This window comes from Pogoniulus pusillus, chromosome 11, assembly GCF_015220805.1.
Source record: "Pogoniulus pusillus isolate bPogPus1 chromosome 11, bPogPus1.pri, whole genome shotgun sequence".
NCBI classification, from domain to species: domain Eukaryota; kingdom Metazoa; phylum Chordata; class Aves; order Piciformes; family Lybiidae; genus Pogoniulus; species Pogoniulus pusillus.
This window is the reverse complement of record NC_087274.1, coordinates 18,480,932-18,508,604: the sequence shown is the minus strand read 5'-3', so window position 1 is coordinate 18,508,604 and position 27,673 is coordinate 18,480,932. Positions and strand designations below refer to the sequence as shown.

Below are 27,673 nucleotides of genomic sequence, written 5' to 3'. Positions count from 1 at the left end.
GGCAGACAGTGTTAAAGACTTTGCTGAAATCCAGGCAGACTACATCCACAGCCTGCCCACATTCACCAGGCAGGTAACCTGATCATAAAAGGAGATCAAGTTGGTCAGGCAGGACCTGCCCTTCCTAAATCCATGCTGGCTGGGCCTGATCCTTTGGCCATCCTATAGATGCTTTGTGATGGCACTCAAGATGACCTGTTCCATGACCTTGCCTGGCACTGAGGTCGGGCTGATAGGTCTGGAATTTCCCAGTTCCTCCCTCCAGCCCTTCTTGTGAATGGGCATCACATTGGCCAACTTCCAGTCTTCAGGGACTTCATGTCAGCATTGTGACTCCTCACTCCTGTGCTCTGACCTCTGCTCAGCCAGATGCAGGTCCCCCCTCATACAGTTGTCCTTCAACTCTACCAATCCCCATCACTTGAGAGTCTTGATCTCAGCCTTCTTTTCCTCTCTGCTCTACATTTTTGCTCCCTCTAGGTTCACATTATCTAGAAGGAATGAGGTGTGCACAGTTTTACCAGCACTGATGGCACAAAGCAAGCTCAACGGAATCATTGCTTTGATTTTCATTGTTTTGTTGAAAATGAATGGTTCAGAAAGGGGTGGAAATTCCAGGCCATGTTTTCAGGGTGGAAATATTTATCTTGGATTTTAATTTCCCTTCAGTTACAAATATACTAAATAGTCTCTTGTTTTGAAAAAATCCAAACAGACAAAGGAAAACAAACAAACAAACAAGCAACAAAACAACAAAATCCTCATGGTCATCAGAATTTAACACCAAAAAAAAAAACCTAAGTTGGCTGACATTTATAAAAGAAAGAAAAATCAGCCAATGTAGAAAATGCAGCATGGAAAGCTTCAGTCCAGAGCAAAAGTTTGGCAGTGTTACAAAGCAACAGAAAGAGGGTCTGATGAGATCTGACAGGCAGCTTTAATTGCAAATGTAATACCAACCTCACCTAGGACAAATACGTAAAGGAAAGAGCATGATGCCACCAAGTAAATACTTTCAGTAACTGCAGATTTAATTAAAAATCAATAATTAAGCAGGAAAAAAAAAAAAAAAAGAGTTGTTACTACTCACCAGAGAATTATTCACTACAGTTTCACTTCTTATTTTTAGCAAAAGAATCAGCTGATCAAGATGATAAAAGCCAATCAGTCTGGCTGTCCAGGTTTATCAGATGATAACATGGATAATGAAGTCAAAATTAAGCCACAATCTATTTACTTTCAGGCCTAACAAATAAATTGTTTATGATGCTTCATGGTTAGCTGAGTAAGAGTTGGGCAGACCAAAATGCTACAGCCATTAAAGAGCTTATCCAAATGCCAATAAGGAAGCATAATAATTCAGCTCCTATCCATTATGAACAACTTGGGTGGGGGGGCAAAGAATCAAGGTTATCAGTGAAACACTATCCTCTGCTACTCTCAAATAAAGTTAAGCCTGACTTTGGAGAGATGGTAAAGCCTGCTATTGGGGAAGGATTTTTAACAAAATACATGGCAAGACTATAAAAAAAAGAGGCAGCCAATTTCTCTGGGAAAACGAGTTGGGTATTTCAATTTAGCAGGTGCAATCAGGAAGCCTTTCATCTAGGTATCAGCTCTAATGCAGGAAAGTACTAAGCCAGTTCCTCCTTCGGAAATGCTTTCCTACTGTGCATTTTAACTGAGGGAAAAAGAGCAGGAGGCAGTTAACTGTAACACAGAGGGCACGAATAACTTCTCACGGTATCAAGTTAGCTGGCAGGAAAATTCTTTGAGCTGTAAGACCAGATCCCTAACCCTGTGCAATCTATTCAATAGTCATTTTTCAGTTGTTTTTCTGCCACTAGTGCTGAGCCCATCTATCCATTTTACTTGTGGATGATTTATTCAATCTCTGTGACCACTGAAACTTTGCCTTCTGCTATCCCAGCATGAAAATTTATTACATTTTATTTAGAAAGAAACGAGTGCTCAGCTCTTATCATGGTCCTTACATTCCAGGTTCTCACCTTGTACTTCAGTTTTCTGTGGCTTATCAGTAAGTGCTGACAAGGGTGACCTGGACCTCTGTATAACAGGCAAGGCTGGGTCACTGAATGTTATGGTATCCTTTCCACCTGAAACAAGCCAAGTGTGAGAACCATTTATTCACCAACTGCCTCCCTTTGTCCACTAATGATATTCAAACACATCCTACAGTATTTTTTGCAATGCCATTGAAAAATACAGAACAGCAAAAGCATCTCAAATGATCCTTTCACAGCACTGAAAAAAAATTACTCTGTATTGGTGCTGGAATATGCAAGTCAAAATGAGAAAAGGAGGCAAGTTTGTATCCACAGCACTGAGTAAAGGACAGATTTGGAAAGAAGAACAGGTGCTACATGCAACACATTATATTAGCAATTAGCATTCAGTTCAGATTATTAATAATCAGATCATACCAAAAGTTTTGCAAAGAAAAATGGATCATTTGCATGCTATTAACAGCAAGTGTTCAGCACTGACTCTTCACTCTCTATCACCCTGCCTCAATGATGAACCTGCTCACGTAACAGTTTTACACCGCAAACTCACACACAGATTATGCTACAGTGCTCCCTTAAAAAGAATATTAAAAGCTCAGCATAACTAAGAACTGAAGGAGCAAACAAGTACACCTTGCTGGGGAGCACAAAGAGATTTGAGTCTGAAAATTAAGAAAAAACAAAACAAAACCAAACCAAACAAAACTAAGCAAAACATTCCTGAGCGTTTTTGTTTTAAATCCAAAGGAGAAGGGCAACTTTCCAGCTCTTTGGCAGACAAAATAGCGCAGGAAACTCTTCAGCTTCAGAGGACTCTGCTGTAGATGTCTCCTTTTCAACTAGTTTAGCAATACAGATAGCAACACCTGCAGACCCTTTAGGAAGTCCTCCACCCTTCAGGATGCTCATGTTTTTAGTGACTGACACTACCTTAAACCCGGAAGGGGGAATGGCAGGAAATGTGCAAGATCAGCTAAGCGTGTTGTTTGTGTGGCCTCCAGAACAACTGCCAAGCAATAAGTAATGGCTGGGGAGGCAGCAAACTACTGCTCTATTTATCTCCATAAGAATGGACATTTATGTAACAACCACTTCTCCTCTCTAAATCTGTTTGCACGTTTCACCTAAAGGCAACATCCTAAATCTAATCACCCATCCAAGTCAAAGACTTTCAAAAGAGCACCAGGTCAGGAGATACTCAGAATAAATCCAGCTCTGAGAAAGTTCTGGTACCTACTAAGAAATAATGAACATTCCCATGGAGTCTAACTGGCCTACTCCTATCCCTAGCTACTTTTGAGATCACTGCCTGTGATACCTTGATCCTGAAGGTATTATTGTTGTTTTTATATCCTTAACATGTTGGGGCATATTCTGCAGCAACCTGAATGCAAGTAGTGCTTTTGAACCATGGCTCTTGCCAAGCTTTGATCCCCTGTCAAGTATGCATCACTGTGGTAAGTAACTAGCAGCAAAGTGGAGAGCCCATCAGTGCAAGGCAAAATTAATTAATAATTTAAAAAAACCCAACAACAACAACCAAATCTAATGGCTATTTCAATCTGAAAAAACTCCTAGAAGAATGCTGCAATAGTGAAGGAATTTTGTGTTCAAGTAGTAAATCACACAGGGAACTGCTGGCAAGAAAACATTCAATATATAGGGTACACACAATCCAAAGTAGTCACACATCCAAAAAGCAACAAAAGAATCCAGCAGAGGAAGTAAAATTGAAAAATATGATGAACAAAACCATGGGGAGGGTCTTTAAGAGGAAAGTAGAAAGGAGTCTTTTTCTCTTTGTTTATTTTTGGAATGAAAAAAAGAAGTAAAGCCTAGGCTGAAGACTGCAAGACTAGCTTCAGAAAAAATAAACCCAGCCTCTTGACTTCCAGCCAGTGTTTAGGCAGCAAACACACTTACTTTCACATTTTTCTCTGAAAAGAAGCTTGGTTCCAGAAAAGGCTAAGCTCAGTATCCACACATCTAAGCAACAGATGTGGCCCAAAAAGTTGGATGCATGTTTGTTTATTAACAGTGACTCGCATTCATGAAGGAAGGACACAGGAGTAGTGCTGCACATAGTTCTATGGATGATGATCCGAAGCTGGATTACACACAGGGAATTTCAATTATCTGCCATTTAAGCTCAGATTCATAACTTATATATAGCTTTGTGTTCCTCTAATGAACTTTCCAAGAACTTCAGTGAAAATTTTATAGATCTCCAAAGAAGAAAACAAGTTTGTAGTACCTGAACATTCTTCATTTTATTCTTCTATTCGTTCTACCTTGCCTCTGCTCCATGCCCATTACTGCAGAGCAAGAGGCAGTGATGAAACTTTCTTATCATCTCAAGTAGAGAAAAGCTGAGTCATGGCCCATTTTTTTTTCAGTGCAAATCTGGAATTTTCAGGAAAGGATAGATTTCCAAAAATATGAGATTTTTTATCTGAATGCCTAGTGACACCAAACTGTGAGAGAAGTTAAGGTGGTGTTTGCTCTGTACTAGTATTGAAGACACCTAACATATTCTGTGTGCATATCTGAAGCACAATGTACCTAAGACAAAGCAAAGAATTAAATGCTTCTGTGAATATTACATTCTCTGCTTCATTCCCAAGCTGAGTAGACTCATAAAAAGAAAATCAGAGTCAAATTTATGTCCAAGCTTGCTTTCCTTTCAGTAACAAACCTCACAAGAGATTTGTTTAATTGAAGCCTAGTTTCCAAACAGCTAAAGTTTGTGGTAGGCAGAACAGAACTATGCTACCAGATACACCGCTGCAAAAATCAAGTATCACTGCATCTTGATTTAGCTTCCCTATAGCTCATTCACACTGCTGCTCAAAAAGCAGCTGACAAATGTCACCTAAAAGAAATCAGGAGCCATCAAGCTCTTTTCTCAGTAGGATTAAGTTTATTAACATTGTTTATTAACACCATTTGGAAGATATTAATATCATGGTGATAGCGGATGTTAAGGAATGTTATATGGACAATGATGCCTAAGTAGGAACATTAACTTCAAATTAAAACCCTGCAATTTATAATGTGTGTTTCTTTCAGTGCTAGATTGAACAACAGCTTTCCTCTGCTTTTTTTTTTTCCAAGTTCAACTCAAAATTAAATAATACTTTTCCACACACATACCCTCCCTGTCTGGACTGAAGACTGACTAGATGAGATAGCCTTTGTCTTCTGCCCCTCATTAAAGCCAGCACTCAGCTGCAGTGTTCACTGTGGTAGTTCCTATTTGTTACATGCTACTGTTTTATGGAGCAGAAGCTTTCCACACTGAAAACTGGTGACCCACCAGGTGTTGGAGGGCCCTTTCTGACTACCTTGTGATTATAGAGTGCACTGGAAAACAGAAGTGGACTCTTGATTTAAAAGGTAGGGAAGTTGCCCAGGGAGGCTGTGGATGCTCCCCCCCAGAGGAGTTCAAGGCCAGGTTGGAAGAGGCCTTGAGCAACCTGTTCTAATGGGAGGTGTCCCTGTCTATGGTGAAAGGTTGGAACTAGATGATCTTTGAGGTCACTTCCAACTTAAATCATTCTACCATTCTATGATTCTATGAATCAACAAACCTTCAGGCTCAAGACCTCACACTCCAGTGTAAAATGCCTTTACAACTACTTAAGAGCATCCTTTCTTACTATTTTCCTTAATGTAAGGAAGCTGTCATGCAGAGCAGCCTCTTTTCCTTTCATGGTCATCTAACTCACTCCGACTCAACATCTTCATCAGCCAGATATAAAACCATTCAGGTAACAGTTCTGTTTATTTACATTTAGTGACAATATTTAACGTACTGCTAAAATCAGTTACTAGAAATAGACGTTAAGCAGAACCTACTCCCAAATCCCACTGAGACATTGTAGCTCAGGCCTTCAGGCAGCAGAAGAAAGGAAGGAAAGAGACAGTTGTTATTGTAGGCACATTCATTAGAAGTCTTACCTACAGAGATGAACAATGGTGCAAGAAGTTCCCAGTGTTCCATTTTGGTTTTAATATATTTTGCAAAGATGAGAAAGGCTGCAGTTATTAGGGTATGAATTTCAGGGAATATTCATTTGGAAAAAAAATAAGCCTGGGGTGAGTGCATGACACACTTATGTACAAAAGTGCATTAGCAAGGTCTTAAGAAAAGAGTTTCATCTGCATCTTTCAAACCAGATGGTTTTGCAGTGGTTTTAGACTAGGGCAGATTTAATTTACACATAAGGAGGAAGTTGTTTATGATGGGAGTGGTCAAATACTGGAACAGGTTGCCTAGAAATGTGATTGAGGCCCTATTCCTGGAGACATTCATGGTCAAAATTCTCACTGAAGGGGGGTTGGACAAGATGACCTCCCAGGCTCCCTTCCTGGAGAATGTGAGAGGAAAGAAATGCAGGAGGTACATCATGTACGTTAGGTGATTAAATCAAGAGTAACTCATGGAAACCAATTTGGGACCTTCAGTTCTGGAAAGCTTTAAGATGAGAGCCAGTGTCAGAAAGGTGATATAGAGAATGTTTACAATGGGCAAGCTGAAATGGGAATACACCGTCTGAGGCCAAACAGCTGAACAGCACAGATTTGTCACAAGGTCTTCAGCTCTGTTAAATGTTTTCCTCTAGATAGGAAGGGTCAGGTGCTAGAAACACAGAGCCCAAAAACTAGAAGCTGCAACTGCACTATCTCCCACCCCCAGCAGCAGCGAGAGGAAGCCATAAACAACACAGCCTAATGAGGCAAACACCAACAATGGAGTAGCATAATTTACAGTGGTTAAAGAAGACACAATTAGGTGTAATGGGAAGAAAAGAAGCAAAAAGTAAATGTAAATTAAATATTGCACATTTTCCTAACAGCCAGGTCTATTAGGAAGCAGATTAATCTCCCATTACTTGAGTAATTCAAACCCAAATACAATACTTAAGATGCTACAGGGAATAGGCTTGTTCTGGAGAGATGGACTAGAAAATTTAAGATCATTTACATTTCCAATTTCTCAAGAGTTTATGATTCTACAGAAAAACATTAAAAATACAGTGAGAAAATCCATGGAAGTTAGAAGAAGTACAAAAAACAATAAATAACATTTGTTAAACCCCATAATGGTCAATATCCTCAGTATCATTTTATACAACTGCTTAAATAAAACAGCTCCTTTTATCTTTTTTGCCTGCAGACTAAAGAGATGGTTTGATTATTTCCAGTATTTACAGCTTTGTTTTTTTTCCAGTACACATATTTGACTTAAGAGTTTAAAGAGCACTGATTTTTTTTGTTTCCACTTAACATTTATTAGAGGTTTCTAATTTCACAAATGTGCTGAGGAGCAGATTTGCAAATTAACTGTCATAAAAAAATAATTATAGCCAAGCTTTGCTTAAATGTAAATACAGCCTTAAAAACTAAATAATGCAAATTGTTAGCTGGAAGTTGACTAACCTGGGAGACTCCACAAGCCAGCAATTTCCAACGTTCTTAATTTCTTTTCTAGTTCTGCCACACGATTACCTAGAATTCTGAGGGAAGAAAACAAAGCAAAACACAAAACCAAAACCAAGACGGCGGAAGAGTTAGAGATGAGATTCCTTATACATTAAGTTAACCAAAGCCTACTTGCTTACATGACTATAGTCACATTTTTAACTTGTTACTTAACTAGAGCTAAAACCAGAGGTAAAAGCTATGCAGACAAAATAAAGAAAACTCAAAACAAGATCCAGATTGATTTTGCAGCTCTAAGACACAATTCTGGCCTACTTCTTTATTCACAGAGGTGTTTTTAGACACTGGAATACACTGCCCGGGGATGAGGTGGAGCCACCATCCCTGGGAAGTGTTTAAGGGAAGCTTGGATGTGGCACTTAGTGACATGGTCTAGTCGATGTGGTGCTGTTAGGTCTTAGGCTGGACCAGATGATCTCAGAGGTCTATTCCAGCCTCAATAATTCTGTGATTCTCTATCTCCAAGATTGCTTAAAATGGCAAGGAATATATTCTCCACTACATCTTTTCTTTCACTGCTGAATTCTACTTTCTATTTTACTAAAAAGCTTCAAGTTCTTTAGTGCCTTTACCACCCACTCTTAGCTTTCACTGCATTTCTTGGGTCATCTTTTGTATCTGATTCCTATACAAATAGTATTTGCAGCTACCTCTCCTGCAGGATTTAACTTTCAGTCTTAATTCTCTCCTCAGATCAAATGAAAGATTTCTATCTTGCAAAGAAAGCTTTTTTTTTCTCCCCAATGAATTTTTGAAAGCATTTCTCTCATGGGCACAGCAAGTCTCCTAGAGTCAGAAGCCTTTAAATAAATCCCAAACAAAACTCGAGTGAGAAACCCAGACGAAGCAGCAGCTCTAAACATGACAGAAGAGATAATGGACAGCAAGTTTTACTCATCAAATTACAGCAACAGGATAAGTCAGTTAAATTTGAACTGAATGCTGAGAAGCAGCATATCACAACACAGCAAGGCAACACTATCTCCCCACGCTCACCAGAGCTCTGTAATACTGCACTGGGTGCTCTCCAGCAAGGTTTTGTGCTGCAGACATTTGAGCATAATGGGAATGTCATTACTGACAAGATGGCAGAATGCAGGCAGGAAGTGAAGATAGCAAACCCAGCAGATATCAAAGGGGCTAGAAAAATTGATTAACAAGGACTAAGCATTTTTGAAATCTCCACTGTGAGGGCTTTGCCATGGCACAATAAAAGCCTGTAAGCATTTTAAAGATTACAAAAATATCAAGATGAGAAAAAGAATGAAAAAGAGAAAAAGAAGGTTTATATTAAATATCAAAGAAAGCACTGAGAGGTACATCAGTGCATCAACTAAAAGGCAAACAGTCCAGCACATTTCTAAGCAGAAGACATACGGGAGCAGTTGTGTTTACTCCCCCAATGAAACTCAGTAAGCGAATAAGTTACCAAGGTTAGCATGGATCTATTACCATCCTTTCCAATTACAATCAAAATTCTTCAATCCCAGATTTCACTTGCAGAATGCTTCAGTGATGCCCAGTGACAGGCTGAGGGGCAATGGGTGTAAACTCAAGCATAGGAAATTCCATCTCAACATGAGAAAAAGCTTTTTTTTATAAGGATGATGAAGCACCGGAACAGGCTTCCCCAAGAGGATGTGGAGAGTCCTTCTGTAGAGATCTTCAAAAACTGCCTGCATGCATTCCTGTTTGAAGAGCACCAAGGCTGGTGAGGGGGCTGGAGCACAGCCCTACAAGGAGGGGCTGAGGGAGCTGGGGTTATTCAGCCTGGGGAAGATGAAGCTCAGGGCAGACCTCATTGCTCTCTAAAACTACCTGAAGGGAGGTTGTATCCAGACAGAGGTTGGTCTCTTCTCTCAGGCACCTTGGGACAGAACAAGAGGACACAGCCTCAAGCTGTGCCAGGGCAGGTTTAGGCTGGATGTTAGGAAGAAGTTCTTCACAGAAGAGTGATTGGCATTGGAATGGGCTGCCCGGGGAGGTGCTGGAGTCACCATCCCTGGGGGTGTTTAAGAGGAGGTTACATGAAGCACTTGGTGCCATGGTTTAGTTAATTAGAAAGTGTTAGGTGATAGGCTGGACTTGATGATTTCCAACTTGGTTAATTCTGTGATCTGCCCTAAGCGATCCTGTTTGCAGAAGTTTGCACTCACTGATCTCTGGAGGTCCCTTCCAACTCCTAGCACTCTATGATTCTGTGCTTCCATCTGGTATGAGAGACTCAGCCTTAATAACTTCATTTTCATATCCCAGTGTACGGTGGCCTAACACCCAGCAACACACCTCTGCAGTACAGAACCACAGATGGAGACAGATACAGAGCAACTTTTAAGATCTCCTCTATGCATAGACTGCCTGTTCCCATCTCCCTGCCTAAGGCCCCACTAACAGTCAGCTGAAGGATGTGGAGTTTCCCTGGCTTCCTACAGAAGACACATACCTTCATACAATCACCCAAATGTCTGCCAGTAGGGTCAGCCATGGTCACAAATCTTGTTCTCTACATGACATGCAAATGTACTCAGTTACAGGCTGATGTGATCCTTTTTGTCACATCCTTGGTCATGACCGAGCTTGCACAAGTTAAAAATGAGTGTGACATGTCCAAGCAGCAGAGCAACTTCTACACCAATCTGGCTTGCATGGGTGCTAGCAATTTCAGAAACAAACTGCACTAAAAAATACTTCTAATAAACAGTTTATTGCTAGCAAAGAAAAAATATTTTTATCAGCTTGCCAGGCAGGGTTAGGACTGTTTATTTTTGCATTTATATAACTACTTAATCTCACAACATATTACTTCATACAGAATTCATTTACAACTGCCTGTTCAAATTAAGCTAATGCGTTTGCCAGGAAAAACACAGGGCATTACTTAGACTCAGCCACAGCAGCTAGAAATCACCTGGGGAGTTGTCTGCTTTCTTTGTTTTCTTCCCAAATAACTTAAATAGTCTTCTTTTCTTTTTTTTTTTTTCTTAAGTGGGATTGAAAAAAATCAAGGCTGGATTTTCCCTGCTTGTCCCTAAGCACATACTCCCACAGCTCCTTCTACCACAACACGTAGTTAGAAATGGGACAATAATAATAGCGTGGCTATGCCAACAGCAAGTTGCAATGGGTATTTTTAACAAGACTATAACAGTAGAGTCAACAACACAGTCAATTTCTAATCTATGCTCAGAATCCATTGTCTACTTGTTGCTTCAGTGAATAAGCAAATCTACCCATTCTGCTATTGCAAACTTAGATAGCTGCCTATCAATCTGCAATTAACAAAGAGGTTTTGACTTCAGAGTAGAAGTTTAGAGGAAAATAAGTTCATGCTGTCTGAAAAGCCTTATTTACTGATAATAGAGTCACTAATTCAATTGTCTATCAAATACCACAAGCAAAACTTCTTCCCTGAAGCCACCACCTCAATCTCACATTCTTTTGCCAAGAAATCTCACTTTCTTCACAGAAAAGTCTCACAGACTGTTCCCCAAGCATGCTCTTTGCCCAGTGAAAGCCAGGCAACCAGGGCAGAGGGGTAAAGAAGACTTCTGCTTTCTAATTTATGAAAACCCTTTCATCATTACAACTCTCTCCAGGCCCACATTCTTCTCAGCTCTCTACTTTGACTGAAGAAATGTCTTCAACAAAAGAATGCATCTGCTATTAGTACCAGTTTGGGGACCTCACCCTCACCTCTGACCTTCTCCAAGAGGCAAGCAGTTGACTCCTCATTTTCAGAAGTCAGTAGTCTTTTTTTCTAACTTTTTACCTGTCTAATAAGTAGTTCCACTAACCAGCAAATGCCCCTCCAGTAAAGGAAGTATTTCCCTGATGTCTCACCTGCATTTTCCTTTCTAATTTTAACTCTTTTGTATCTCAAGTATTTCTACTTGAAGTAGTTCCCATTCCTCCAAGCTTCTTAAACGTTTCTATAATCCAACTAAAGCCAGAGGTGACAAAGAAAATGAGTATCTCACACAGGACTGTTGCTGAGGCTCTCCACTTGCCCAGGATTTTTTTTTCCCAGAAGCATCCTGCATTGGATACAACTCTGCAGATCAGAGCATACTCCTGATCTGGGAGAGATGTGGACTATGATCTCCCTCTAAGACCTGATGTTCTGTTGGACATAAAACACTGCTTTATGCAGGCATCCAATCTCTACTTTGTAGCTATATATGAACAGTTGGCACACAAACAAAAGAATCCTTATGTCCTTGTGAAGGGTTTTCTCCAGAAACCCCACACTCTGTACCTGAAAACAGAGACTGGTAGTAGAAAGTAAAGGCATCAGTACACCAGTACCTTGAGAGACTCAAGAGTGCACTGACCAAAGGGAGATGCAACATTAAGAAAAGTTTGCTGTGGTTATAGACAAGAGTATTGAATCTTGAAGGCTAGGTAATGATACAGGATGCATCCACGTCCCTGGAATAACAAAGGTGTTGTCTGAACGTTTCCCTTCTGATTTTACACTAGAAGGAAGAGAGAAGTAAGTAGGTGTTAGCCCTTCATTAGCACTGCTCAGTGCATAAAGTCCTCTTGCACTACATGGCACACTTAACAGACAGGAATTGACTGAACTGCTATCAGTTAGATCTGGGTTACATTTTCACAGCTTTAGTCTCCCTTTAGCTGATTAGGCATTTGCTTTCTCAACAGTATTAAGAGTGGCTATAAACTGCTTCTCCATTTCTGTTGCCACACCACTAAGAATTATGCAATGGAGTCTGCCTAGTATCAGAGTTATCAATTTTCAAAATGAATCATCTATTCTAGTGTAATACAGCTAACATCAGTATCACTCCTTCCTTTCAAGAAAGATGTCTGGCTCTTTCTGGCATCTGGTCCTGATGTGCTTTTGAGAAGCCTGAATAACCTCTGATTACCAGTAGTGACTCAGTATTTAAAAAAAAAAAAAAGTGAAAAAAACCTGAGCACAGAATCAAGCAACACTTCCTAGTTCTGATTTTTGTACTACATAAGGACAATAACAGCAGAATGTCATAAAGTGTGTCAAAGATTATTATATTCTGCCATGATAGGAGCTGCACAAGACACAAAGAATTCTTCTGATGAGTAGAGCAGCTAAGAGTAAACAAATTCTCTTTGAAAGTTTGGTTCAGATTTTTTTAAGTCATCATACAAGAGCAATCCAGCAGTGCTTATCTCCTACAACTTCTGAGAAAGTAACAACAGGAGCAACAGCTATCATGTGTGACACAGGCCACTAGCCTGTGACAACTGTTACGCTGAAGCTCTTCAGATCCTCTCCTAATGCAATATTTATTACTCTCACCAGTGTTCATTAGCAAATTCCCACATTAACCAATTACCTTCCAGTTTAAGGGTGCCCTTCTTCCCAGCAGCTTCTTTTCAGCCCTCCCTAAAGATTAAACATTAGGAACCATGTCTAACCACCATGAGGGTGGTTAGATAGTGGAACAGGTTGCCCAGGGAGGTGGAGAAGCCTCATCTCTGAATCTTTTTAAGGCCAGGCTGGACATGGCCCTGGGCAACCTGACCTAGTAGAAGGTGTCCCTGCCTGTGGCAGGGAGGTTGGAATTAGACAATCCTTGAGGTCCGTTCCAACCCTGTCAATTCTGTGAATACCTGCTAGGAGCACCCCTGTGTTATTATGGTTTGTTGTAAATCAATCCTTATCAACCGGAGGTGGACAGGTCTCTGTTAGCCCCAAACTTTGTTTTGAAAAAAGTGATTTTTCTCTGAACACATGCATAATTTGTTAACTAAAGAATCCACCGGTTAACAACAACAGTAATTCTCTGTGGAAATGGAACTTCCTTCCAGTTTCCTTGAAACTCCCCCAAAACCATGACCCTTGCAAAGCTTGTTAAGCTCTGTTTTACTCAGAAGTCAAGCTACCTACTTGTTGGTTTGCCTTTGGTGTTGTATGACCATATTTTTTTCATGGATAGTTTCCAGCAATGCAGTGGCCAGTGATTTGAGATCTGAAATGGACTGTGGTGTGGCTGGTAGGCTACATCCATGATCCTCCGACAGCAGTTCTTGGACTACAATGTTAAAAACAGAAATGAGTTTTGGCTTCTCATGCACAAAGATGTGACACAAACATTGACTTAAAGGTAAAGAACTATTTTCACTATATGTTTTTTTTGCTTCAATTAACAAACAAATCCAAAAGACCAAAAATACAAACTCTAGCTGACACAAAGATGGTGGCACACACATCTTATGTTAACTTATTTCTGCTTTGGGGAAAATCAGGTTTTTTTCACAAGGAAATAAATTAATTCTTTTATTTAGACTTTCTTGGTACAAAACTGTCATTTCTCTCCCACTTACATTCAAACATAAACCTATAAGGAAGTTTTCATATTATTTTTTAGAATTATTATATCCATCAAATTATTTAAGACTGATGTGAAAATAGAGCCACGACTGTTTCCCCTGCAGCTTAGAGCCCATACCTCTCAACTACATCAGGAGGTTTGCTAGCATCAGTTTTTGTAACACTCTATATCTGCCTGTATCTATATATATCTGTGCTAGTTTGAAGCAAGCTGAAATGTTTTGGTAAAAGAACTAGATAACGGGCAGTGAAATGAAAAACAATTGATGTCAACTTCTCTCACAGTTACGCTGAGAACTCTGGGAAGAAGAAGAAAACATTCTCCATTTTGTTACTCACTTTTGCTTTTGCCTTGGACCTGGTCACATCTCATTAACCCTGCTCCTACTAACCTTGCTCCCTAACCTCTTGGCTGCACCTCTTTTCTTCCTGAGAACTGGGGTAAGGTTGAGAGGGCCGGGGGGAGGTGTTGGGGTGGTTTGAGAGCCCCTCCTGGGGACTCAGGTTTCTGGGAGGGGAGTTGTGCTTTTGTATTGTTTATCCTTTGTATATTTCTGTATATAACTGTATATAAGTGTATATATTGTAAATAGCTGCTTGTAAATTCTGCTAGCTGTAAATAAATTGCTTCATCTATATTCCCAGGGTCCGTCTGAGTTAGCTGGGGCAAATTCAAAAGTGTGGGGGGGCGGGGTAACCCCCAAACCATCACAATATCTAAAGAGAGAGCTATCTGCATGCAAGTACATGCAGAAGAGGACAGAGGAAAAGTCAAAACCAGAGAAGTATATTTCAAGTTACCATGACAAATATTAATCATCTTGTTTGTGTGTGTGTGTTGAGTATACCAACACCTAAAGAGTAGGATGCCAGGTATATTCTTTGGCTCAAAGAATTTTCTCTCCCCCTTTCTTTCCTAATCTTGATATTTTCTTTGTTGGAGGGGGGAAAGATTACTCCATTTTACTACCCATGAAGAAACATGGAACAAAAGGATTTCTTGCAAAACCCCTGAATGTAAAAGCTTCCAAGAAAAGCAACAGAAAATCTGATGTAGGGCCCCTCCTTTATCACCCAGTCTATTTTTCATTGAAATATGAATTGTGATTGCCATTGTTAGCAGAGAAAAGAGATGAATAAAGAAGTGATTTGTCAGGGTCAAAGTTGCAGAGGGGTTTAGAGATTTTTTAAAAAAGAAAAAATGATAAAACTGACAGGGCAGAGAATGAATAGCAAATGAGTAACAAAAGGAGCAGCAGTACCCAAGAGGCAAATTTTACATTGTCAAGTCAACTACAAACAGGACAAAAATTAGCACATAAAATAAACAGGAAAGAGAAAAAAACCCTGATTTTGTTGGTGTGGAAAGAGTTACTGCAATTTAGTTGTCAGATGGGAGGGATTCAATGGGATAAGCAACACCATGCTCCATTTGTGCAATACCTTGCTTTGCAGACAGGACTCCAGTCAGAGCACTGCTGCTGGATCTACCGTGAGTCTTTGAATTTTTTCGTCTCTCCAGTGCATTCTAAGGAAACAAATATCTCAGTTAGAAAAACTGCAGCCAACAAATCTTTTCATCAGGAGTAAAGAATCTGGAACTCTGGATTTTGTTTACAGAACAACTCTGCAGGGCCTGGAGCTTACCCCTTAGTAAGTAGCCTTTGGGAGCGCAACTCTCCTGGAGCATTATTCTCCAGCCAAAGAATGTAATGCTACAAAGATTCACTTCAATCACTTTGCTATAGCCTTTCCATACTCTTTCCCCAATGCATTTTGAAGATTTGCCTATTCTTCAATAATCTGCTGAGTGCCAGTAAAGATACTGCAGTGTCTTGTGGATAATCTTCAGAGGGAAAGCCCAAACTCCTCTACTAGAGTTTCTAGAAGCCCTTTTAGTATTAATTACCATTTTTCATGATTTAGCAGCAGAATGACCCTGCTACAGAAGTCCAGCTGTTCTGAAACAATTATGTATCTGTGAAATCCACCAGACCACCAAGACACTCAGTTCTCACCAATAAACTAACTCACACTTTGAGACAGCCAAGTCCTAAGTTCAAACAGACACCACAATAAACTTGGTATTTTGAGAAGCTTTGCTTGTGCACAAAAAGCAATTAGTGATATGACTGCCTCACAGTGGCCTAAATGGTTAAGAAGTCCTAGTGACAGTCCTAATATAACACTCTTCATGCCTTGACATGTAGCCCTCCCACAGCCCAGAATCACTGGCAGAAGAAAATAAGAGTGCTTAACTTCTGAGAAGAGCAAGAATGTTTTGCTCACATGATTCAGTCCTGAAGGTTTCATGCAAAACATCATATACTTTAACCCAGGAATGGAAGAGCAATGAAGACTCAGCAGTCATTAAGCCACACAAAGGAAGAGTAGAAAAGGGAGCCAAAACTTGCTTGTGATGGCTGCGCAGCAGCATGCAGCAGCATTCAGCATGAACTGCCTGACCTGCTACTTTTCACCCCCCAGCAGGCTGGAAGGCTGCTCACTTTCTCCAGCAGGAGGAGGGTTCTCCCACAGAACTTTAACAAAGGTGCTTAAATAATTTTTCAAAACACTCTTGATGAGTATTCCTTTGTATCACATCAGCTAAGAAGCCTGCAAGGAAGACTGAGCATGTCATATGTATGCACGCTAACACTGTCAGAATGTTAATGGTAGATTTTGCTTTGAAGACACAATTCTGTTCTTTACGTGCACGTGAACATGAGAAGGAACAACAACCTCCAAGCAGAGTTTAGATGATATACTGAGAAGATCTTACCTTATATTTAGTAATATTACACTTGAGAAGGTTGACTTCCTCTTGAAGTTGTTTTAATCTCTCTTGAAGATACCTGAAAACGAAATGTAATCCTTTACTTCATATTACCTTCAAGTACTGCCTCAAGCGCTCCTCTGTACTACTTGGCATGTCCTCTCTTTGAACTACAGAGAGTTCTTTCCCCTCTGCAGTCCTGTGAGGGATAAAGTAACAAAATCTTACTGCTCTTGACCCCATAAAACTTTAAGTAGGGAAACAAATTGCATCAGAAAAGGAGGCTGCCCTTCCGTTAGATTTGTCAAGCATGCTGCAGAACCATTTTATATAGGTCCTCGGGTTTTTGGGGAGGGGAGCTAAAAGGATGTATTTATGTCTAGAGGAAACAGTCAGGAAGCATTGCCTTGTGTCCTCTGTACTTGAAGGTCTGTGAGATGGACACATGAAGATTTGTATATATGTCAACACAAGACTCAGCTATGCAGAACTTCTGCATTGCAATATCCATCACTTACATGGCACTTCTCATTACAAAGCAATCACAAAGCAGAAAATCTAACAGTGTAGTTGAAAAACGGCACACAGTTAACTGAAATAGTACAGTTCTTCCTGAGAGAGTTTATGCACTCAGACTAGATGCCTATTTCCACATTGGAAAACATCTTTTTCATGTATAAAGGGTTTATAAAATATCCTCTTTCATGTAGTGCAACTGCAGCTGTATTAGCATTGGTGACAATTTAACGATTTTAGAGAAAGAAATCATATTACTGTCAGGGGAGCAGGGGGCTTAGATTCACACAGAGCTCTTCAGGCCACACAAACCAGAAAAAAAAATCTGGAGCTGCTGGGAGAAGTAACGCCTTTGGTATCAGACTCTCCTACCTGAAGAGTAAGTCTCTGCAAATGGAAAGTGTCTTATAAGATCTATTTCACTTTCAGGTAATTGTTGACATTAAGGGAGGTACTTGCTATAGCCCTGTCAGTGACTCTCTCTTGTCCTTAGCAGAGAACATAAAACACATTCTTTTCCCAAGGAAGTGGCAAGAATATCTACACGGATGATTTCACCAGCAACTTTTGCTGGCCAATCACTTCATGTTGACAGCCTCTCCCTGCAGTGAGAATTATGTCCAAAACTGTTAACTCAGGGTACTCAAAGTCCCTGTTTGCAGTCCAAGATTAGCCCAGCACAGCTCACTGTGAGCTTCTGAAGACACCAGTTTTTAATATTTGTGCTTTTGGTGCCATACAGTGATGGGAATAAACACGTCTGCACTTCTTTTCCTTTTTCTTGCTTATCTCTATATGAGAATATCACTGACATCTCTGCAGCCAAATAAAACACTGTGATTTCCTGCAGCGTAACTTTCTCAACGCTATTAGGTTGTCAGCTAGAGTACAAACAAAAGAGCAAAAAATAAATCACAAAATCTCTTCACTTTTATTCTTGGATATGTTTTGTTTAATGTTTTGGTGTGACTGACCTCCTGATGCTCCTGCTAAAGAAATACACTGCTTGCTCTAAGGAAAGAGTAAGGTTTGCAGTGCACTTACCTGTTCTCCATACACAGAGCATCCACATCAATGATGCGGTTTTCGTGCCCTCCTAAGACATGATTAAGTTCCTGGTTTAGTCTGTCAGACTTATCTTGGTAAAAAGACCGTTCCTCTTTCACATCCTGTAACTCATCCAGTGCAGCCTGAAGATCGTATCTCAGAGCTTCGATCTGAGAAGAAAGCAGAGTTGTAGGACTACCTTAAACAAAAGATTACCTAGCACCCAAACTGAAAACTGCAACAAGCACTGCAGTCTGAACAGAATTTGCTTTGGACAGTCCAAAATCTTTCCAAAGTTCACAAACCCCACTACTTTCAGTCTTTTACTTCATTCATTTGAATTAACTTAACACTTCAGACTTGTTTGGCAAAATTTCTAGACAACTACTAAAATGTAAACACAAGGAAAGAAACCTTTACTCATACTGTAACTCTACTACAAACGTACTAGTGGGACTTCAAAACATAGTTTCTATGACTCTAGGAATCAACTGAAAAAGAGTTTGCTGAATTTGGAGGATGAAGAAAAAGTCTATAGGGGGAAACCTGTACTAATTACGGGGGTTTCAGCAATGAAGTTCCACAAAATAGAAAGAACTCAGTAAAGCACAGAATAAGCCAGCACAGAGTTGACAGGGTGAGCTTTCCTATCAAGCAAAAAGATCAAGGAGTAGTCCAGTATGAAAGATACTCTAAGACAACTAACTTCAGACTTCCAAGAAGAAGAAAAGGAGAGTGTGAGAAAAGTCTAAAATGAGTTGAGAGATCTGCCATGGCACCTCAGAAAACACTGACAAGCCAGGACATAGAGCAGAAGAGCATGTTAAAAAAGGCCAGGGGATGAAGAGAGAGAGCATGAGTTTGGGGACTGAGACCACAAAGAATCACAGTGGGAGAAGAACATGAGCAGTCAGCAGTCATTCTGAAGTAGCACTGCACTTGAGTGAAGGCTGGAAGCCACGAAACAGGCACCTCCTCCTAGATGACAGAATGTCTCATTCCAGGTGGAAGCTGATATTGGTAGGAATGGGACTGAGAACAACAGAGAGTATAAACCCTCAAAATTGTCCAGAGAACTGCCTATCATTAATAGGAAAAGAGCAGAGAAAGGTCTGATAACTGGATGTACATGGTATTAACGTAAACTGGAAGTAGGGAAAAATGATCTGCTGCAAGATTTTTTCAAAAGAAGGGAAGAGAAATAGCTAAGAGGTAGGAAGAAGGGGAGACCAACAACATTTCTATGGAAAATCTGAATCAAAGAGTATATTTAAGACATGCACCAGCCACCATATACTGAGCTAAATATTTTTAACAGCTTTCACTAAGGAGTCTTTTTCACTGATATTCACTGACAATATTCAATTGTCACAAGTTGCTGCTGCACGTTATAAAAAGAGGAGAAAGAATAGAGAAGGAATTCTTGAGATTAGGAAACTCTCTAATCAGGTATGCATGTTTCAGTTAGTTCTTAATAAGAACCATTTAATTAAAAAACCCAACACTTTCACCACTGGCTGCAATGTTAACCAGTAACCAGCTCTCCAAACTCAATAGAAGCAGGCCTTGCTACTACACTAGCTCTGTTAAACATCCCAGCACAAGCCCATGTAATTATTACCTGTTCTCGAGCCTTCTCCAGTTGTTGAACAAGGTCCTCCCGTTCATGCGCTGCAAAGTGGCGAGCTCCCACTTCATCATCTCCAAGTCTTTGCTTTGCTATTGTCATTCGAAGGAGCTGCAATTACAAACCCAGCTTTGGTGAGCAACAGGACACAAGCTGTAGCGTCAGAGTACATCTGCATTAGAAAGAGTAAAGCTGTGATAGATTTCATCTCTTCCAGGCTAAGCAGCTGTATTATTTCAACCAGTGGGAATTTTCTCAGCTTAGGGGTCAGTCTTGTTCTCTGAAAAATTCCAGACAAACAGCAAGAGGAGCTGAATTAGACCCTACAACAGTAGTCATCAGAGTATGCAGAGGATGTAAGAGCAGGTAAACACAGACAAGTGGTCAAAGTCTTCTTTGGGGTAAATCTTAAAATGCTCTGCAGCAGAAAACTCTTTCTAGTTAAGAAGAAAAAGGCATGAAGTAGCTTGTCCAGCTTTACTTTACTGATACCACTTAGAACCTCAGGAGCACCAGCATAGAATTTGCATTAACAGCTGCTAATACATTTGCCTGTGCATTTTTCACCACCTAATCACAAAACTTAAGACATGTTAAAACAAAAAAAACAAATCAAACAAACGAAAAAGGGACAACAACAACAAGACGACTTGGCCAAAATACTCAAAGAACTAACAAAATCATGAGCTTGGTGACTGCTGAAAACAGTTTGACTTGAATTAACACAGAGTTATGTTCAGCATCCAAACGAAAAGCAACTAACTTTCGAGAATTATGGAGTACCAAAAGAACAGTCTCTAAGGCAGGCAGCATTTACAGTTGTTTATACTGAGCACAACAAGGCAAAGGTGTTGCCTCCCCATGGCCTCATTTGTAGGAACTCTACAGACACTAGAGCAACCTACCACAATAACCAGCCTGACTTTCCCTATATCTTTGCCTGCACCAAGGAATTAATGTACATCATTATATTACAGAGTTAGAAAAAAAAATCAATCTTCTGAAGTAGAAGACTGTACATTAAAATCTGTCTTTGGTATTTATGTGATGCCAGTCGCCATAGCTGCAATGTGCCAATTAAAATCCTGCTGATGCAAGACATGCCACCAAAATCATCCTCCCCACTTATTTCAGCTCCAGTTCAGTGCAAGTCACTGAAGCTCATACAACTTGTTCTGATAAGGAGTTCACTTGTGCGGGGGAAGCTGCGCCCCCAAAAGTAACTGGCTTTGGCAAACTACATTTCCCTATCCCCACAGGGAAAGTACAAACCACTGCACAGTTAGCAGGGCTGAAAGGATCCTAGAATATATAATTCCTATTAATTTCTTTATCAAAACAAACAAGTCAAAAAGGCAGCTAGCAAATCCTGGAATGGCTTCATAGCTTTAGGACTGGGTTTATTTACATGCTAAAAGGCTGATGAACAAAAGGTATGGTAATGTGATTTAATTCAGTCAGATTCATTTAATTTCTAGAACCTCCTACCAGTGAGAAAGGCAGTAAGAAAAATAATGTAATAACATTTTGAGGATTCAGTCTTGCTCAGAAAGCTGGAAACGGGAAGGGGAAGCACACTTTACCAAAGCCTGCAGCAGAGCAAAACCGCGTTATGCTCAGCACCGGGCTGGGAATTGGTGTGACTCATGCACTATGACCAACTCTTCTCCTGCCCAGGAGGGGGTGAGGCATAAGATGCAATTATAACTGCAAGCAATTATTACTTGCAAGGTCAAGCACTCTGCCAACAAAAAGAGAACACTTTATTTACTACTAATTTTGAGGTGGAAAATAATGCCCAAAATGTATGAAGTCTTACAAAGAGAATGCTTCAGAAATTCCAATGCAGCTAGTAAAACCAGCATTATAAACATATATAAAATAAAATACAATAAAATATCAATCCATAAAATGACAGAGTGCTTCTTCCAGACAGTTGGCCAATCAGAGAGTTGACAGGGCAGAACAGGCCAAGTCCTTTAATTCTGCATTGCGAATGTCTCATGAGGCAGCACCACCTGCTGTAAAATTCTTCCCTCAAAATGCTGCGACCCAGAAGACACTAAGTGTTATGCCAGAGGGTTAAGGGTTTATTTCACATATTAGTGCTTTGTTATAAACTTTATACACCTGCCCTCTGGCTGCTGTATTTTTATTTCTGTCATTCAGACATCACTGAGGAAAGCAGCACTTAACTTCATTTTGCAGCTAGAGAACAGGTTAACACTGCCCCTCTGGATTCTGTAAACAGCATCCACAGCAGAGTGGATTTAAATTCATGGCACCTTACCAGAGAAAGCTATCTGTCAAGAGCCTACAGATTGTTAACCAAACCAATTCTGTGCCACAAGCCACTGGTCTTTATTAGTTTAATATCACAGGGTTTTTTTAATCATTGTCAGCTAAAATGATTCTTTATTAAGTAGCAACTCTGTACCGGCCCCACAAGGCTCCAAACAGGCTCTGCTGTGGTAGCTGCTGTGCAAACGATCTCTGTGCCAAAGTTGTACATTCCTGATTATCAGTAAACCATGCAGAAGGAAAAGGGAAACCAGTAAAACGCAAGACATTCTTCATGGAAGACAGAAACCATCACGTTTAGCCTGACTGACAGCAATTGTCTTCACCATGTTGCCTAAATCTTAAAAAGTGGACCAAGACTATGCAAATTTAGTACCTTAAGTCCCAGTTCTGCCAAAGCAAATGCACCACATGTAACAGTTTGCACTGTTGCTGCATGAATGATTGCCTGCCTTATGATAATGAACTGTCAGTAATACCGCAGCCATTGTTCTCCCTGCATCTTCCTCTCGCTGTGCACTGCCCTCAACAGCTTAAAAACCATTTATTTGCGTGGGTAGCAATTCAAGTGAAGGCAACTGAGTCATCTAATCTTCCAGAAGCCTCTAGTTTTTCTTGTAGTTTCCATTTTTCACCCTTTTACAAGAGATTTCCTAACCAACCTCTTCTAAATTTCAGTAATTGTTCTCCCAGCACTGCTGCCAGAACGTTAGGAAGGAAAAAGATTTACAAATAACTATCATAGACACAGAATAGTTTTCATGTGTCAGAGCTGATAAAAGATTGTGATCAATCATAAAAATAAATAGTCTCAGATATCTGTTGCTGGAGCACTGCAGCCTAACTGTGGCTGTATTTCTCAAACTGCAGCGACAGATCCTTCCAGAGGCTGCTCAAAGAGGCTTTATTGTTTGTGCCAACAGAATTCTAGCTGAGATTACAGGAAAAAATTAGTCCAGTTAAACCAAATGCATGTAATTTGTTATTGCCTAACTGATGACGTACTTAATACGATTTCAACGAGTAAAATGTCACCACTTTAAGGTCTTCTTGCTAATGCAAGTGACTGTATCTTACTAGCAGCAAACATTAAAGTGGTGAAAAACAACTCAAGCTATCATAACAATTCTTTATCAATAGAGCTAATGTGTGATATTTAAAGAGGTTTTTTTTCCTTTTTCAGTCCTACAAAGCTCTTGCCACTCAGTGACAAAGCCTTGAATGAGTCACCCCTGCTCAGACAGAGGCAGAATTGTTCATTCATAAGCAGCTTCACTTGCTGCAAAAGCAGCTGTTTGTTCATCTTTTGCCAGAAGTAAGGTTGACGTAGACCAGCTGGGCAGGATGCCCTCCCTCATTTGGAGAAAAGCAGGGAGAAGAATGCAGGGGAAAAAAATGTAAGAACAAGCAAATTATTATAGTTCTTTGTTTTTGTATATACCATGCATTATCTGGACTCCAGTGCCTGAAGTAACTGAGCTGCCAGTGCAGGAGAACTGATGAGCAGAACAGAATAACTTCAGGAACAAGCCTAGAATTTTATCACCAAAGCTAGGAAGGAGTAAAATCTGACACAGGAGGAGAGTGCTAAATCCCTCAGAGAAATGGCAAAGCTTTTTTAGGCACTTCAAAAAACTGCAACCTGACTCTAAAATAAGCTCTATTTCTCATTTACTAGGCAAGTGAAGAATGTGTTCTAAAAGTGAAAATTCTAGTTTAAATTAATCCCTGTCTGATGCAGCTCTTTCCTCCCCCTCTTTATTTAGCGATGCACTATTTTGCACCTTTTGGAAAGGGGCAGAGGGGGCAGAATACATCTTCTGCACTTTTTCCATTTGTTATGAGGACCATGAATTTCAATTCATGCCGAGAATACAGATGCCACAAAAGATGACCAGCTAATACCAAGATAACCTGCGAAGTTAAATCTGAAGAAAGCCATTTTGACCACTGTTACCAAGATTATGTTGTTAGAATAGGTACATAACCTTGACACTTAAATATGTCATAGTTTCACTACTTCTGTGTTCTGTTTGTAGTTACAAACCCTTGTAACATGTTCAGGACTGGCCTGGGAAAGGCTGTATGGTATAATAGTGCTACTGGAGAACTGCGAGGCATTGTTTTCTACACTAATAGAGTTCAAACAGTAACATGCAAATGAAAAGAAATGGGAAAGCTCCTCTGTGAAGACCTGAGCAAGTAACACTCAACGCTATGCTTACTACAAATTTAGGCCTCACTTGACCCTCTCGCAGCTCCCTGCACACTTTCAAATAAGTGCCTTGTGATAAACAATAAAGCTACACTAGCACAATACACTTATGTTTAGAAGAAATACATAAAATAAAATGAACTTCAATGGAAAGAAGAAACCTCATCTGAATAATTAAAAGTTGCATAATTTTTATTCACATTTTTAAATCCCAAAACTTTACTACTGTAGTTGAGGGAAGTTATCTTTCATTATTTGTTTCATTTTTTACTTCGTTAACCACCTCGACTCTCCAATTCAACTTCTCACTAGTTTGATCTCTGAATGTACTTTTGCATACAGCTCCAGCTGTGAATGTTACACACATTTGGCTTGAGTTAAAATATTTCAATTAACAGAGACAACAGGAGTTTGATTAATACCAAATGGCAGATTTTGAGCAATGTTCCATATAACTTGCTAAATTTAGCAACAAAATAAATTGGTTATGTAAGGGTAATAGGATAGGGCTTAATGCAAAGCTCACTACACATATTTGTGATCAACTGCTCCATATTTTTGAAGGGAAAAAATTATGGCTCCCCTGCTGGTTTTATCATTTGCTAAAATTTTGCATTTTCATGGCCAAAAAAATTGAAAATTATCACATGATCAAGATGATACACTTACCCCTACTTATCTGTAAGAGGAAATATCAGTAATAAAATACATTCAAATGAAAGAAATAAAGTCTGAGATCATTAATGCAAGGGTAGGCATAAATATATAGTTAAAGACAGAAGAGGAAAAGCAGCATACAAAAAAATTTTAAAAGCTGCACTTAGTGGTATCCTGTACAACTCTCTTTTCTTCTACTGTTTTGAGCATTCACTGTAATCAAAGCATTCCAGAAGCTCTTATAACCTATTGTTTGATTTTTTTTCCCTAGGAAGTAAATGCAAAACTCCATCCTAGTTTACACATTTGATGCCACTTACCTTATTGTCACCTTGTACTTCCCCCAGTCTTTGCTGAAGCTCTCTGATCTCTTCTCCAAGATGTTTGTTTCGATCTTGGGCCTCATTCAGTAGCTGAGCCAGATTTGCCTAGAAAAGAAGTATTAGACAGATGTTACTGCCCATGGAGAGAAGTGCAAGTGGTGATTGAAAAGAAACCCTAGGCTGACTCCTTATCTGCCAACAATCTAACTTTTCCTGTTGCTGGTACCCAGACTTTGTAATTCATTAGGGAGATAACAAAAAAAAAGTCATCAGAGTTCCTTTAACAGTAGGAAATACATACAGGAGGTGTGCATACACACTCTCAGAACAGCACACAAACCCCAAAGAGGACAAAGTGAAAATACCCCTGGCCAGTTCCAATACCCTGGATGGTGGGAACAGCAAAACTCAGAATACTTCTACAATAATTATATGAAGTTGCTAAAATAACAGCTTTAAACTCATATATAAATAGACAAAAGGATAGCTGAGAAGTAATTATCAGGTAATTGTATTCCCTATTAGTGTTTAGAGCAGATTCCTAGCCCATAAAGAGGATGCCAGAAAGAGTCCCTGCCATTATACTGTACCACAGGTATCTACTAGCTGTACCACAGGTATCTACTAGCACAACACTTCATGTGTGACCTGACTTGTGTTGTTAGCTGGTGTGGAGACTTCCAGAAAAACAGGAGTGAACGCCAGATATTAAAAATAAACATACCACCCTTGCCACCCAAAAGCTGTCATTCACAGTGGAAGAGTTATCATTCACATTTAGTCTGATAAATTAGTGGGGTGAGCAGTCTGGTCTCTAATTTTACAATTGAATTCCATCAGCTTAATCATTAATTGAAAAAAACAGTGCAATCTCCTCCTTTCCTGTCTATTATACCTGAAAATGAGCAAATATTACAAATCAGTATCTTTCCCCCCCTAAAAGTATCACAGGACTACAGAAACATTGACTCGGCACAGGCAAAGCCTACCAATGACCTGTCTTCTAGGATTGCTATAACCATCATGGCTACATGCAGCCTTTCAAGAAACTGCCTATGGACAGCTAAGTGTGTCATCCACTGCCAGAAATCTGAAGAGTATCAAAAGAAATGAAAAAATAATTTTCATCTTGTAAGCATGACTTGGCAAAGCCCCATGGGTCAGTATTTCTAAGCCACCCTCACAAATAATCCATGGGTTTGAGGCCAATGCATCAACTCTTTCCACTTCTTGGTGGTTTAGGTTTAGTTTTACATTCCTCATTTGCTGTGCTGCTTTCTCAACTCACCTGTTTCTCTGTTTTGATATTTCTTTCTTTTTCAGCCTTGCTCTTTTACTCAGTCACTCTCACAACTACTTGACAGTCCCACAGGATGTTTTTCTGAGGTCTATCTTTAAAATTCATACACTATCAAACCAACAAGTTGTCTGACAGCCATTCCTGAAACCCTTCCCCTTGTTTACTAACACCTGCTATTTCCACAGGTCCTGTTTTATATTTAACAGAACTATGAATATATTAACACAAATATAGCTATGCATGCATCTAACCATTTGCAGGATTAGACTATTAGACTATTAAACTATCAAACTCTAATCAGATGGCAGTTTTGAATGCTACTGTATGTCAGTTCCCAATTCCAATTGGTCTCAAATATATTCAAACCTCTAAATAGGAAAATAACTCTTAATTGATATAGCCTCCTTGATGAACAAGCCTAATGCACTGCTACAGCTTCTGTATTTCCTGGTGCTTTGGATCAAAGATTCAAAAGAAAGTAAGCTAAGTTTCCCACAGTTTTGAAGAGCTTAGAGCATTTTTTAAATGCAAAGATTGCAAATAAATAATCTGAGAAAAGAGTACAACAGCAAAACACATACAGAGCCAATTATAGGCCAAAATTAAACTGCATCTGAGGTCCCTCCCAACCCCTAATGTCCTGTGATTATTTCCTGTGAGCATGTCAGAGCACAGGAGCAGGATGCCCATAGAGGTTATGCAGTCTCCTCTGGAGCCACTGAATCCTATCTGAACATGCTCCTGTGAGTCCTGCCCCCCAGCTTTGGCAGGGGGGGTGCACTCGATGTTTTCCAGAGGTCCCTTCCAACCCCTACCATTTTATGATTCTATCATTTATTTTCAAGACAGCAACCATTCAAGCAATGCAAAAGGTTCCTCGAGTATGTTTTGGTAGAACTGTATTTTTTTCTTCACATTAAACAAATATGTAGTAGTTATTCATATACTGAGTGAATCAAGGGACACAGTCACTCAATGGTTTTGAGAGGTACTTCTTACTGGTACTTCTTTTACTGTCTAAAAGAAACCTGTGTTTGTAGGAAAT

At 39.8% G+C, this 27,673-nt stretch overlaps 1 protein-coding gene across 1 annotated transcript in view; it reads right to left on the bottom strand.

The window, feature by feature from the left end:
- Positions 1 to 27,673, bottom strand: part of CCDC149 (coiled-coil domain containing 149) — a 52,121-nt gene that overhangs the window by 8,409 nt on the left and 16,039 nt on the right. The window contains exons 4-12 of the mRNA XM_064151327.1: positions 25,326 to 25,433; positions 19,827 to 19,943; positions 18,203 to 18,375; positions 16,649 to 16,721; positions 15,310 to 15,394; positions 13,423 to 13,567; positions 7,470 to 7,546; positions 5,886 to 5,918; positions 2,010 to 2,117 (exon numbers count right to left, since the gene is read on the bottom strand). Of these exons, the coding sequence (XP_064007397.1) occupies positions 2,010 to 2,117; positions 5,886 to 5,918; positions 7,470 to 7,546; positions 13,423 to 13,567; positions 15,310 to 15,394; positions 16,649 to 16,721; positions 18,203 to 18,375; positions 19,827 to 19,943; positions 25,326 to 25,433 (919 nt within the window). The remainder of the gene's footprint in view (positions 1 to 2,009; positions 2,118 to 5,885; positions 5,919 to 7,469; positions 7,547 to 13,422; positions 13,568 to 15,309; positions 15,395 to 16,648; positions 16,722 to 18,202; positions 18,376 to 19,826; positions 19,944 to 25,325; positions 25,434 to 27,673) is intronic.